The 15501-nt window shown below is 39.4% G+C and overlaps 1 protein-coding gene across 7 annotated transcripts in view; it reads left to right on the top strand.

Annotated features, from left to right (window-relative positions):
• Positions 1–14729, top strand: part of Tbc1d19 (TBC1 domain family member 19) — a 103230-nt gene extending 88501 nt beyond the window's left edge. For 5 of the 7 annotated variants that reach the window (XM_027386939.2, XM_027386941.2, XM_035452436.1 and 2 more), the window contains 3 exons: positions 6862–6977; positions 11612–11682; positions 13473–14729. In XM_027386939.2, coding sequence (XP_027242740.1) covers positions 6862–6977; positions 11612–11682; positions 13473–13547 — 262 coding nt within the window. In that variant the 3' untranslated portion in view covers positions 13548–14729. Of the gene's footprint in view, positions 1–6861; positions 6978–11611; positions 11683–12447; positions 12606–13472 lie in introns of all 7 variants that reach the window. The other 2 variants (XR_003479466.2, XM_027386940.2) reach the window with 2 other exon arrangements.
• The last annotated feature ends 772 nt before the right edge of the window (positions 14730–15501 follow it).

Genomic DNA, 15501 nt, shown 5'->3' on the forward strand with positions numbered 1-15501 from the left:
TCCACCCAGTAAAGTCTGATATGCTATCATCTCATTATCATTCAATTAAAAATGTTTAATTTCTTTTCTGACATCCTACTTGACCATCAATTATATTAAAAACTGTGATGCTTATGGAGAAACTGAGTTCATGCTTCCATTAGAAGCTTCACCCTTACTGACTGGCATTCATATTGCTAGAAGGTACCATATACAAATAATCATCAGTATTAGCCAGCTATGAACTCTGAGAGCTACAATAGCAACCTGCCTATAAGATATACCCACTGGTACAGTAATTGCACAAATGTTATAGGAGTAACTAACCCATTTTCTATTGGATTTAAGGCCTACTCCATGAAATGCAGAATATACCTGGAATTATTAACAAGTCCAAAAATCAGACACAGAACTAACTAACTGCTAACAAGTCCAAGAACTAGATAGGTAATGGTCCCTAGAAAAAACTTACCACTATTATTCTACTAAATGAATATAGCAATTAAGTGACTCCTAATGATATATATTTTCCATTTTTTATTAGAAAGAAAATTATTTTACATGTCAATCCCAGGTCCCTTTCCCTCCCCTCCTCCCTACCCCCACCCCTCAACAAACGCCCTACCTATCCCATACCCTTTCTGCTCCCCAGGGAGGGTGAGGCCTTCCATGGTGGGGGGTCTTCAGAGTCTGTCATATCCTTTGGGATAGGGCCTAGCCCCCCCCCTTGTGTCTAGGCTCAGGGAGTATCCCTCCATGTGGGATGGGCTCCCAAAGTCCATTCCTATGCTAGGGATAAGTACTGATCCACTACAAGAGGCCCCATGGATTTCCAAGGTCTCCTCACTGACACCCACATTCAGGGAGTCTAGATCAGTCCCATGCTGGTATCCCAACTATCAGTCTGGGGACCAAGAGCTCTCCCTTGTTCAGGTCAGCTGTTTCTGTGGGTTTCACCAGCCTGGTATGTACCCCTTTGCTCATCAGTCCTCCTTTTCTGCAACTGGATTTCAGTTCAGTTCAAGGTTTAGCTGTGGGTGTCTGCTTCTACTTCCACCAGCTTCAGGATGAAGGCTCTAGGATGACATATGAATTAGTCATCAATCTCATTATCAGGAGAGGGCATTTAAGGTAGCCTCTCCTTTGTTGCTTAGATTGTTAGTTGGTGTCATCTTTGTAGCTATCCAGACATTTCTCTAATGCCTGATTTCTCTTTGAACTTACAACATCTCACTCTATTATTTTATCTCTTATCTTGTTCTCTTCTACTCAACCTCCCTGTCCCATCATGTCTTCCTCACCCCTCCTCTTCTCCCCTTCTCATTCTCCTAGTTCCCTCTCCCCTCCCCCCATGCTCCCAATTTGCTCAGGAGATCTTGACCCTTTCCCCTTCTCCAGGGGGCCATGTATGTCTCTCTTAGGGTCCTCCTTGTTTACCAGCCTCTCCAGCAGCCTGGGCTGCAGGCTGGCAATCCTTTAGTCTATGTCTAAAATCCACATATGAGTGAGTACATACAATGCCTGTCTTTTTGTGACTGGGTTACCTCGCTTAGAGTTCTATCCATTTGCTTGCAAATTTCAAGATTCCATTGCCTTTTTTTTCCTGCTGATTAGTACTCCATTGTGTAAATGTACCACATTTTTTCTATCCATTCTTCAGTTGAGGGGCATCTAGGTTGTTTCCAGGTTCTGGATATTACAAATAATGCTGCTATGAACATAGTTGAACAGGTGTCCTTGTTATAGGAATGTGCTTCTTTTGGGTATATGCCTAAGAGTGGAATTGCTGGATCTTGTGGTAGACTGATTCCCATTTTCCTGAGGAATCGCCATACAGATTTCCAAAGTGGCTGTACAAGTTTGAACTCCCACCAGCAATAGAGGAGTGTTCCCCTTTCTCCACAACCTCTCCAGCATAAACTGTCATTGTGTTTTTTGATTTTAGCCATTCTAAATGTAAGATGTAATGACATTCTAATGTCATTCTAATGACAGGTGTAAGATGTTATCTCAGAGTTGTTTTGATTTGCATTTCCCTAATGGCTAAGGATGTTGAACACTTTCTTATGTGTCTGTCAGCCATTTTAGATTCCTCTATTGAGAATTGTCTATTTAGTTCTGTACCCCAATTTTTAAATGGATTATTTGATGTTTTGGAGACTAGCTTCTTGAGTTCTTTGTAAACTTTGGAGATCAGCCCTTTGTCGGATGTGGGATTGGTGAATATCTTTTCCCAATCCGTGAGCTGTTGTTTTGTCTTGTTGACTGTGTCCTTTGCCTTACAGAAGCTTCTCCGTTTCAGGAGGTCCCATTTATTAATTGTGGATCTCAGTGTCTGTGCTACTGGTGTGATGTTCAGGAAGCGGTCTCCTGTACCAATTTGTTCAAGGGTATTTCCTACTTTCTCTTCTAATAAGTTCAGTGTGGCTGGGTTTATGTTGAGGTCTTTGATCCATTTAGACTTAAGTTTTGTGCATGGGGATAGACATGGATCTATCTGCAGTCTTCTACATGCCAGCATCCAGTTATGCCAGCACCATTTTTTGAAGATGCTTTCTTCATTCCATTGTATAGCTTTGGCTTCTTTGTCAAAAATCAGTCATTCATAGGTGTTCGGGTTAATATCGGGGTTTTCAACTCCATTCCATTGGTCTATTTGTCTATTTTTGTGCCAATACCAAGTTGTTTTCAGGACTATAGCTCTATAATAGAGCTTGAAATCAGGGATGGTGATGCCTTCAGAAGTACAGGATTGTTTTGGCTATCCTGGGTCTTTTGTTTTTCCATATAAAGTTGAGAATTGTTTTTTTAAGTTCTCTGAAGAATTGTGCTGGGATTTTGATGGGGATTGCACTGAATCTGTAGATTGCTTTTGGCAAGATTTCCATTTTTACTATGTTGATCCTACCTATCCAAGAACATGGATGATACTTCCATTTTCTGGTATCTTCTTTAATTTCTTTTTTTAAAGACTCAAAATTCTTGTGATACAGGTCTTTCACTTTTTTGGTTAGTGTTACCCCAAGGTATTTTATGTTGTTTGTGGCAACTGTAAAGGGTGATGTTTCTCTGAGTTCTTTCTCCACCAATGTGTCATAGGTATATAGTAGGGCTCCAGATTTTTTTGAGTTAATCTTGTATCCTGCCACTTTGCTGAAGGTGTTTATCAGGAGTTCTCTGGTAGTTTTTCAGTTCACTTCTAATGATATATTGATATCTCCATAAATCAGTGCACCCCTCATCTCTCATCAGAGAAGCTTCTTATAGCAAATGACAATCAACAGAGACCCACAACTGAACAATGTTCTGGGAGTGAAGGACTCTGAAGCATTCAGCCCTAATGGGATGTCTTCATCAATCTCATTGCCCCCTCTGTCAAGGGTTAGGGATGTATCTGAAAAGGAGGTAGAAAAGTTATAATAGCCAGAGCTGGTGCATGACTCCAAGTGTCTTCCAGATACTAAACTGCTGACACACATATAAACTCACAGAAACTGTGACAACATGCACAAGAGAAGGGGAATTGGGCCCCAAATCCTATCCCTAACCAAGAAGCTATTTACAATTGGTACCTGCTAAGAGGGAAAATAAGTTCTCTTTAATGGAATTACACTGGATATATCAACCACACTTCAAAACAGGCTTCATGCCCAGAAGTAGTTGACCAACCCAAAACAGACTCTGGGTTATTTGTTGTTGTTTTGGTTTGGTTTGGGGTTTGATGGGGTTTTTAAGACATCAAAAGAACAGTTATGTGGATAAGGAAGGGGAAGGATATGATCAAATTATATTGTATAAAAACATTTTATTATACAATTCAAATTTGAGTTGGGTATGATGGCACATGCCTTTAATCCCAATACTTGGGAGGCAGAGGCAGAGGCAGAGAGGTAGAGAGGCAGAGAGGCAGAGAGACAGAGGCAGAGAGGCAGTGGCAGAGGCAGAGGCAGAGGCAGAGGCAGAGGCAGAGGCTGATTCCTGCAAGTTAGAGGCCAGCTTGGTGTACATAGTGAGTTCCAGGACAGCCAGGGCTATGTAGAAAGACCTTGCCTCAATCCCCACCCTGCAGTTTTTTAATGCAATATTACTTTCTGAATATTGGAAAGGTTGGAGATTTTTCTATTATTGTTTTCTGTTTTCAGTCTGCTGTTCGACAGCATATTTCATATGCTTTGAATTTTTCAATATTTGTTTTTGGCTCAAATATAATCTATCAAGACAAATGTTGCATATCTACTTGAAAAGAAGTTATGTTCTTAGGCCAAAGAAGTGTCTCTGTGTGTAAAAAAATCTGATGCTCAAGCCTGAAAACCCAACTTCCCACATCTAGGACCTACATGGAAAGCTGAATACTGTAGCTTGTATCTGCAATCCCAGCACTACTATGTCAACATGGGAGGCAGAAAGGAAGACTACACCAGGAATCTGCAGATCAGCTACGGAGCTGGAGCACACAGCACAGCATTGAAAAACAGCCAGAGACTCTGCCTCAGAATGAAAATGGAAAACAAGAACCAACTCCTAAAAGTTGTTCTGTAACCATCACACACACACACACACACACACACACACACACACACACACACACACATACACACACATGCACATTTGTGTTCCATGTATATTTGGCAGGTCTATTAACATCAATAAGTCAACCCATGTTGGAAAGCCTTCTTTCTACTTTTATTCAGATCTTTGTCAGTTTTCTTTTGTTATTAATTATTGTGCAATATTATATTCATATACAATTGTGGATGTCTTCTTCCTTCATTGTTATATATAATTTGAATCTCTGTTTTAAGGATACTTGACCTAATTATTGTCCTTAATTCCTGGCCATAGGTCTATTATACTGGAGACTAGTACAGCTGTGGCAGCTTTCTCCTAATTACAAATTGCTTGGTGTTTTCTATTTTTAACTTAATATATAATTATCAATGTTTTTAGTTTTCAAGCAGGTTTCCTGTCAAAGTATAGTTGAGTCTTCCTATATAGTGAATCTGTCCTCTATCTGGTATGTTTATACCACTTATTATTTAACATAATTGAAATCTATCCTGATAGAATTTTCTGTTTCCTGTGTTCTTTTCATTTACTTCTGCCTACTTTAAAAAACTGAGTACAATTTATCCCAGTTAATCTGCAGTATTCATTGTTTGTGCTGTTGATGAATGATCTTTGGTAGGTGCCTCCTGTTTTATAGAATTTCATCAGTAAAGAATATATTCCACTTTTAAACAAATTCTAAGCTTGGATGTCTTAACAGCCTGAAATTCTACTGAACATCTCAGGCAGGATCATTTCAAACCTTCTTTTCTGTGGTTGCTATAAAGACTCCTATCTTTACCTCTCAGCAACTTGATTACAATGTATTTCTTTGAGTTGATTTTGTTGGATTCTGTTGAGCATCTTATGACTTGATGTCTGTTGTCATATTGTGGGACTTTTAGGTTAGCTACCATCCTCCAGATATGTTTTGTGCAGCACACTTACTCTCCTCGTCTTCTGGGTTACATTGACACCATGTCGATGCTTTCAATTTTGCTCCCCAGCCCATCCTGCTACCCAGATGCTTGAAGCTCTATATGTACTTTTTGTTTATGTGTCTGTTTTAATTTTTGTTATTTGGTTTTCCAATCATTTTGTCTGTGACTATGACTAGAGACTTCTTTAGAATGTATTTCTATTGATGTATGCAGATGAGAGTCAGATCCATTGACTCTTTTCTTGGTTGTTTCAATCTGCTATCAGACATACTCAGTAACTTGGAGGTTTTATCATTATGTTTCATCTTTTTTCAAATAACTATTATACTATTCAATTGTCATTCTTCTTATAAAACTCATGGAACTGTATACTTGCAAGGGTAGGTTCTGCTATGCTAAATCATCCCTCAATAAATTTTATACTTTTAAAGCCATGGCTATGCTATCTCTATGGGAAAAGATACTATTCCTTCCCCAGGACACTGATAATTTGAGTAAAATGAAAATGATTGAGTTTCATAATTTAGATGTATTTTTCAGTATTAAAATTTTTATAGACAAAGTTTTCTTTTGTTTGATTTTAAACCAGTCAAAAGGCTTAATTTTTGAATACTACTGACTAATCCTTGGTCATATTAGGATCTAGAATAATTCAACAAAGAATTTGACTGTGACCTCTCAAGTGCAGTCAAGTGATTTTTTAGATGATCATAGACAATACAGAAATGTGAGAGGTTTGTTTCTCTCTTATGGCATTAAAACCACAGGGCTCATTCCTGGATTTGTAGAAAAACTTATTGTAATTTAGATGACTTATAAAAGTGGGATCTCATACATCTTTGAACTTTTTGTAGTTAAATGAATTCAGGTGAATTGGATTTTATGACCTCCTCATTAAAACAAAGGGTTTGAAATAAGAACCCTAAGGTATGTTATTGTTTTAAACCATTTTTCTTCCAGATTTCCTTCTTGTTGCTTTACTTTATTTTCTCCACCCCATGTAACAGTTTGACTGAGATGTATGGCTAAAACTTATTGAACTGAAAAGTATGAAAGCACTGAGCACTCTTTAAAGTACTTAGAACAACAATCAAAAATGTCATAGCTTTGACGAAAATTAAGACTATTAGAAGACAGCTGTTGATCGCACTCTGAAAAACTATAGTGTATGATGGTTATAAGCATGAACTCCATCGCACACAGCTCTTCCTCGTAATAGTTTAGGAACATCACATTGAAGACCCACCTTCCTGTCACTGACCCTTTTCAGCTGTTAGGAAATGAGGAGTCTCAGAAGATTTATAATAAAGACAAAATTGGTTGGATTCTTCTGATATTGCCTTTTTTGAGGGAAGGATCTAACAACACAATTAATTCTTATTTTTCTTATCTACAGACTTCGTATATCATTTAAATGGATGGTTCGAGCTTTTTCTGGATACTTAGCTACAGATCAACTCTTGCTTTTGTGGGATAGAATCCTAGGCTACAACTCTCTGGAAATTCTTGCTGGTAAGAATAAGTGCATGTTTGTGAAATCCATGCCGTTTCTACATGAAGTGCCTTTCCTGTCTAGCACTCACTACCATCATTAGAGAAGGGACTTCATTCATCATTAAACATTTCATAGATTGAGCAGGGCTAGAAGACAGGTTCTGAAGCTCTGCATTTTAGATTCATCCATCTAGCTGCTCTACACCAGTCTATTCCTAGTCTCTGTGAGGTGTGTGCAGCAGATATACTTCTGCTCTAACTCATGAGTTTCATAACATTCTGTCCTGTGCCACTTCTCAGAGACTGAGCCTCCCTCCCCCAGCATATCTCAAAGCTCTTCTCTTCTGGACTGCAGCTTATCTTGGATTCCAAGCCTTTTCATTTTTGCTAGTAGTCTCTGGCTTCTACCCTCGTGCCCAAATTTCTTCTTTTAGGTATTCTCTCATAAAAAAAGAGCATTTCCTCCTTTACTAATGGAAGCCACAGATCCAGCCATTGTTAATGATTAAGCAGTTTATACAGCAGAAGTATACCAGTCACACCGTAACATACCAGGTACATATTTCTTATGTGCTTGGCACCCCTGGTGCACAGTTGACTCAGTTACTTAATCACCAGGATAATTAGACAATTCAAGTAACAACTAGGATATTTCTGCAACAACATATGGGGTACAGAAAAGTTGGTGATGTTTTGTTTGCTTCCTTCCTTTGCCGTTAAAATAACCTCTCTGGGATATTATGGAAATAAGGCTTAGAAAAATAATGTGTCAAGAGTATTCTCTGGGCACCATATTAACATTTTCTTGAATGCCAGAGGCCCATAGTATTTGGGTGACATTTGGAAAGGTGAAAGAACAATAACTATAAAGTACATAAAGATAAATGTCACCTTAGGTGCAGCCAGACTGTCATTGATTGATGTTTTAACAACTCGAAGTGTCCTTTTGTCATTTTTCTTAAAGCTCATATAAACGTGTTAGGGAAGAGCAGTCTGCCCTCCTCATCTTAGATAAAGGGCAATGGCAGATCATCTAGGAATGCAGGAATGCCCAAGAGTGACCTCTAGCTTTTCAGACATTTCTGACCAACTGCTTGGAGCCTCTATTCTGTACTTAAGTGCTAGGTAATCCTGCCCTTTTCAGAGGACCTATTTCTTTATGGATATGGCTAACATGTGCACCTTCTAGGGCCTTTGAGATGGCTCAGTGGGTAAAAATGCCTACTGCCAAGTCTGACAACCTGAGTTAAATCTCCAAGACCCACATGGTGGAAGGAGAGAACCACTAGTAGTCTACTGACTTTGACACACATACCATGGCTTCCACATGCGCACTGTGGTACTCACACTCACATATGTGACACATACAAAATAAATAATATAACTGTTAAAAGCATCCCCTTTTTCTTTTTAAAGACTTATTGTGTGTGTGTGTGTGTGTGTGTGTGTGTGTGTGTGTGTGTGTGTGTTTGCCATGTTTGTGTAGTTACCCACAGACACCAGAAGAGGGCATCTGATCTCATGGAGGCTAGAATTGCAGGAATTTATGAGCAACCCTGCCTGGGTCATATGAAAGAGCAGCAAGTGCTCCTAACCACGGAGTCATCTCTACTGCTCCAAATATGCTCCTTTTAAACCAAAATGTTTTCATGTTTTTTCTACTTTCTTCCCCCCATCTTTCCCTGGAGTCTCCTATTTTCCAGACTAAGCAGTCTGGTTTTCTGCTACCAATTTCACCAATGTCTGGATTTTAGACTTCACCAAGTTACTCTCTTTTGGGTATTGTGGAAACTCTGAAGAGTGTATTCCTTAGCATTTTCGGTCATTTCAGAGAGAATAGTACATGAGCTTAGGAGGAAGCTCAGTGCAAGAAAGTGCTTTCCAGGAGAGGTATTGGGCAGAGTGAGCTTTGTTATCTGGAAAGTGGAAAAGTTTTCATGGGAAAGAAGCTTTGACTTAGAGAACTTTCCAGGACTCTTCAGATTTAAGTTCTATGATTTTGTTCCTCATCATTGCCTTAGCTGAACAGAAAGAGAGAGAGAAAAGTGTGGAATACTGGATATGCTCTGTACCACGTACTTTGTTAGCTCAGTGCTAACATCATTTAAAAATGCCTGGCACAAAGGCAGAAACTGATTCATATATTGTATCCATTCACTTGCCTGGATGCCCTCAAAATTCACAGGAAGAATTTTTAAATATCGACAAATGAAACTGGAGTGTTGGGAGCTCTCAACCCTGGAATTCAGATAAAAGTCCATAATAATAGATCATAGGTCATTTCAATCAATTATGTTATAGAGTTTTGATGCAGATACTTAAGAGCCACCTTTTGATACAAATTTGTTATTATAGAGTCTTAAGAAATCTTTTCATAAATATGTCTGTCCTTAACAATGGCTTACAGACCACTAAAGAGTTTCAGAGGTGTCTTCATGCCATGATAGAGTTTATTAAGATAAAAGTAGTGAGAATAGTTGTAAAAATCCCAAAGTGAACATAGCAATTTCCACATTACTATGCAGCATGTTTCAGTTAAGATTACTCCAAAGTATATAGTTCCTCCCTCCATGGCAAACAACCCTGTTCTGTGCAGAAGGTCTGGACAAACTCAACATGAAGCAAACGGAAAGGCACTTGTGTGATGTGACACCAAGATAAATAAAGGCTATGAGCACACGTTTGGATGCTGAGTTCAATCAGTGGAGTTCTCTGCCTTAGACCAGCAGCTGACCACCGTCTCTGTCCAGCTACAGCACAATATTTGGACATCCTGTCAAGCTTTCAGCCAACTGCTCAACTATATACAGGAATGAAAGTGGGAATCATATCTCTTAGCTTCTAAAGTGTTTCCACTGTCCAAAATAGGATTCCAAATAGTGGGAAGCAGTAAACATTGTTGGCCTACAGAGATGGATTTAATACTCTTGTAAGCATAATGTTGCATGGCTTTACATTCCTTTTTCATTCTTTTCAGTTAAAGAAAAACTCCTTTGATGCAGATCTCTCATATCCTTTCTTTCATGGTGAATAGTTCCAGTGGATTTATTTTAATTTGTTTTCTTATTATCCCATATTTTTCCAGGATCCTCTTCTTTTGTTTTTTTTTTTTTTTTTTTTGTTTTTTTTTTTGTTTTTTAGACAGGGTTTCTCTGTGTAGCTTTGGAGCCTATCCTGGCACTCGCTCTAGAGACCAGGCTGGCCTCGAACTCACAGAGATCTGCCTGCCTCTGCCTCCCGAGTGCTGGGATTAAAGGCATGTGCCACCACACCCAGCTCAGGATCCTCTTTTCTATCTAATGGTAATGCTCTTGCCCAGACTTCCTGAGGGAAATTCCTAAGCTTTCCTGGTTGTACTGCTCCCTACCTGGAGTGATTTAGAGGCCTGGACAGCAAGAGCTTGCTACCCACTCCTCAGGCACAGCCTTCCTGTCAGGGTCCAGGCCCAACACTGCAGGCCACATCTGGAAAGTTCTCTGAGACGCAACAGAGCTGACCCTTTCTAGGAGAGCCAGTCTCCTTGTCTTTGGTCTCATTAGGGAAATAATTCAAGGGCCACATGCACAGGCATTAGTGTCAGCTCTACTATTTTTCCCTGTATGACCAAAAACATGCCTGCCAACTCACCATGCCTTGGTTCCTACACTATTAAATGTACTTGATCATAATACTTAATGCTTTTTCTCATAGTAAAGTCGTTTACAACGGTTTGTGCTGGCTCTGCAGTTCACCCAGTAAGCAGTCTTCCAAATCATGTTTAATGTTCATTACCATGTATCCCCCAACTTGCAATGCATTGCCACGTCAGACCATGGGGAAAACTGTAGAGGGAGGCGTTCTCTCCAAGCAATTCCATTTTCTCACCAGGGTTGCCTGTCTAGTACATGGGTCCTCTGCTCCTCACAGCTCATCACTTGCATGGAGTTTCATGGTCATTCCTATATTGCTAACCAGTGTGTGCTTGCCTGGCCCTTCTTGTGTGTGTTTAACAGAAACAAGGAGTGCCAATGTTTTCTACTTAATGTCTGTTACTAAATTGTCTATATGTTTTCAAATTTTCAATTTACTTTTCTTCTAGCTAACATTGTAAATATCAAGATTAGCCTCACAACAGCCTTCCGCATAGAACTATCCATTTGTGATACTAAGAAAGTCAATAATGAGTACATAAAGATATAAATATAACAAAATACTTACAAAATCATTTTTGAATGGTCTTATGTCCATGTTTTTATCAGGAAACCTCCCTCAACCATGTGAGTTTTTAAAATGTAACTTCACGTAACTTTCCAAGGCTTCTCAATTTCATATATTAGAAATATCTGTGTCAAAATGAACTGTGACTTCCAAGACCACCATCAGAGGGCATGCATTTCAGCAGTTACAATGCTACTTGCAGGTGTGAGAGAAATCACTTTTAAATGACTTTTGAAGATCACCCAGTTTTCCTGTCCCCAAACTAAGGGACTCACTCCGTGACGTGGCCAGGCAGTGTTCTCTAGAATAGATGTCCCCTCTTATGACTCCTTAGAGCAGAGGGCAGAGGAACAGCTGCCTTGCTCCCTCTGCATTCTGTGATGGCTGTGGGCAGAGCATGCGTGTCTGGGCTGTTGCAGAGGCCAGCAGTTGAAATAGTGCGCATTCTTTTCCAGTGCTGGCAGCTGCCGTGTTTGCTTTCCGAGCAGTGAACCTGATGGAGGTGACATCACTGGCTGCAGCTGAAGTAAGGATAAGTTTCACTGTGTGGGCTGGAAATAGTTGCTGAGAGGCCGACAGGCCATCACTCTAGTGTCTGGTGCATAGGATATGCACTTCTTGTAGCTGAATTCTGTAACTCGGGTAAAACCTATAAATTCTGAGTTAAGTATTATTAAGTGCTCAAATTTCCCTAATCACTTGAAAACAACCTTCTTATGGAGGGTCATAAACAAGGTTAATACAGAAAACCATTATAACCATTATAGGAAACCAAATACCTAGTGATTTTAATGGGAACCTATGGTACACTTTCTATGCCAATGTGTTACAAACAGGAACACTAATTGAAAGAGTTAAATAGTATGTGTTTGAATGACACAAGCTTTGAATTCTATTCAGTGGTGGATTATCGATTTAAAGCCGGTTTTCTTCTTTCCTTCCTTCCTTTCTTTTTTTATGTCATCTCTGTTTATTTCTGTACATTTCAAAAGCCAGTCATGATTCTTGCTGGTGCACCACCTTTTTTTTTTTTCTTGTTTGTGCCTTTTGTACCCTTTACAATTAATTTCTTATACGCATACAGTGAATTTTGGTCAATTTCATCCACTCTCATTGCCCTCTCTCATCCCTCTCTCTCACTTGATGAAATCCTTTTTCCCATTAAGCAATAACCGTGCTTCTTACTCGCCCACCCCCCACTGTGCATGTGTGTGATGCTTGGGATTTAATTAGGTTTGCTTTCATGAGTTCCAGTCTAGGTTTATTTACTGAAGTATGGTCAACTTACCAGGTGCTACACCACTGGCGAAAATGACCCCTTCCTCCATCAGCCACTAACTGTCAAGAACTCCTCTGGGACAGTGAGGACCTTATGAACCTCTTCCCCATGAGAGTGGAATTTTGACAGGCTTAAACTTGTGTAGGCCTCGTGAAGATAACCACAACTGTGTGAGTTCATGGGTGCAGTGATCATGTCTTGTCCATATGACACAGGCTCATAGCCTCCAACCCCATCCTCTGCCTCTTACATTTTCTTCCCCTCTTCCACAATGTTTCTGAGCTTTAGTGGAGGACTGAGCACTTGACAATTCCCTATTCTCAGCACTGTGACCAGTTATGAGTCTCTGCATTAATTGCTGTCCACTGCAAAAAGAAGCTGCTCTGATAGGAGGCTCCACATAGCACTAATGTGTGGGGCAGGAGCCCATGGGAGGGACTACTTGCTTAATTCTAGTTTGAGGTGGGGCCATTCTTCTCAGTGGTGTAACCACCAATAAACTTTAAAGCTGATTTCTTTCGATGATAGAGTTTATGCCTGAGGTATGGTTCCCTTAAATAGTGCCCACCATGGTACTATATGTGTTAGCTCTCAGAGAGATGTGAGTCCTGTCCTTCAAATAGCCATGTTGTGTTTACAGGGAAGAGGATGTTTATTAGTCTTGCAACTAAATAAATATTAACTCAACAGGATTCCCTGCAGTCAGTTACCCTCTACACTAGAGTAATAGGCCTAGGATTCATAATGGAGGTTTATTTATAGAAGCAAGCTGAAATGCTAGACCTCCTATAAACTCCCGTTGCCTTGTGTATGTGAAGAAAGTACAAGGCTGAGGTCAGCTAATTTTCTTATGTGCATTTTAGAATTTTTTGCACAGGTTCAGAGATTCCAAGAAGGAAGTTGTAGCCCTGGGAGAGACTAAAGCCAGCTGAAGAACTTAGAGGGGATCATTACCAAGATCACACTGAACAGGTGTTTGTGTTGTGCCTTTGACAGACTTTGGTGTTAATAACTCTTTTTTTGATTTTTTGTTCCAGGCAGTTCTGGCTGACCTTTCTACTTTAAAAGTTATGCCTCTTCTTCAAATTTTTCTGTTTGCTACTGTCACCTGATCTTCGAGGTCACTGACAACACATCTAGTTTTTCATTAGCAACTAATCATGAACTATGCAAACTCTGCATACAACCAAAATTAAACTTTGCATATAAGCCAATAAAGATCATGTTCCATCCTCAGTTAAAGCTAAGAAGTTTTTCACTTTTGAAACAATAACCCTGCACACCAAATACTGCGCTTGCATGCTGATTGATGATTGTCAAGAGAGAAGCAATAGACATCTCTTCTGCTGAGCCAAGCATCCTACAGGCACAGATTCCTAACTTGTAACAGGCACGTACCATATATGCAATAAGAACTAAAGGCACTATAATAAACTTCAAGAGGTAACACAACTTCTTGTCGGTTTGTAAACTTCTCCTAGATAATAGTTCTCTTTTATAAATTGCCCCTCACTAAAGCCAATGATGGGATAGGACATGAAAATACTTGGAAATAATAATGTGTTTGAGTGGGAATTCAAATGTGCTTTGGTATTTTTTTATTAATTTTTAATTTATGATGGATTTTCAGATCCCTTCCATCTTCTTTCTCCATTAAACATCTGTATTTGAAAAGTTATACAGATATCTCCATCCCCTATTTTTTGTGTTTGTTTGAGACAGTTTTATATAACCCAGGCTCTCCTCAAACTCACTGTGTAGCAGAGGATGACTGAATTCCAGATCCTCCTGCCTCCATCTGCCAAGAGCTGGGATTACATGTGTGTTCCATCCCACCTGCCTCCATCTTATAATATTTGTTTCTTCACTCTGGAAGTCAGAAGTGTATAGAGGGAACCCTTTGCACGCTACCCTTCCATCTTTTACATAGAAGCCTCGACAGTGCTGAGGCCTGGTGCCAGACCTTATTTCCTTGGAAGAATCCAAGGAGGAACTAACTATCAAAACCACATTGGCTTTGCTGAAGCTCGGTCCTTCCACATTGACTTCTGGAGCAGAACAGCTCAGAGACAGCACAAGTGTTCATCCATTCTAGAACTGAAGCCATTGTTCAAGGCATCAGGTCTTGATTAGTGTTTATTATGAGCAAAAGGTTTGGTTTTATAGTACTTTAATGCTATATCAGTATACGAAATAATAGGATGTGAAAAAACATTGTCTTCTGATTTTAGATGAAAATTGAAGATGCTGATCACTCTAATAAAACTCAAATAAATCAATAGATTGATACTCTCCTTATCTGAAATTTTATTAAGACTTATCGAAATGTATCTTGCAAATGTGTTATATTCACAGCATATATTAGGAAAAGTATGAAATTCAACATAATAAAGTGTGGAGAAATTAGATATGAAGAATTTACTGAAAAATCTAAATTTTCTTATGCATCAGGTACTTGCTGACTTACTGAAGACTAAACAATTTATTCTGTGATTGGTTCTTTGTTGGGGGGCGTGGTTAAGATAGGGTTTCTCTGTGAAACAGTTCTGGCTTTCCTGGAACTCACTCTGTAGACCAGGTTGACCTCAGACTCAGAGATCCACCTCCCGAGTGCTGGGATTGATTAAAGGCATGTACCACCGACAACTGGTGATTGGTTCTTAATAAACCCCCACATTATTGTTTTTGAAAGTGACACATTCATGTCATATGCTTTGCCATTGTGCATGTCCAGATGCACCTCCATTGAGGAGACAAGCAAGATTCCAGGGCAACTGTCCCCTCTCTTTACTTCAGTGACAAAAATATTAGGAAGCAGTTGTGTTTTAGATGACTAGTAGATGTATACAGACGTGCCCATCTTTTTAAAGAAAACTATATACTTACTAGAGACATTGTAGTTGTCTGATACATTCAATTATAGACTTCTGATCTTACTGCAAGTTCCTGAATTATTAGATCTCCGTTATTGGCAATGATAAGGAGACTGGACAGATGGTAACAAATTATTGTTTCTGCTGTTTTTGCCTTCAAGATGGTAAAGGACCACATGAGAAAATATATTTG

Source organism: Cricetulus griseus (genome assembly GCF_003668045.3).
Source record: "Cricetulus griseus strain 17A/GY chromosome 1 unlocalized genomic scaffold, alternate assembly CriGri-PICRH-1.0 chr1_1, whole genome shotgun sequence".
Taxonomy (NCBI): Eukaryota; Metazoa; Chordata; class Mammalia; order Rodentia; family Cricetidae; genus Cricetulus; species Cricetulus griseus.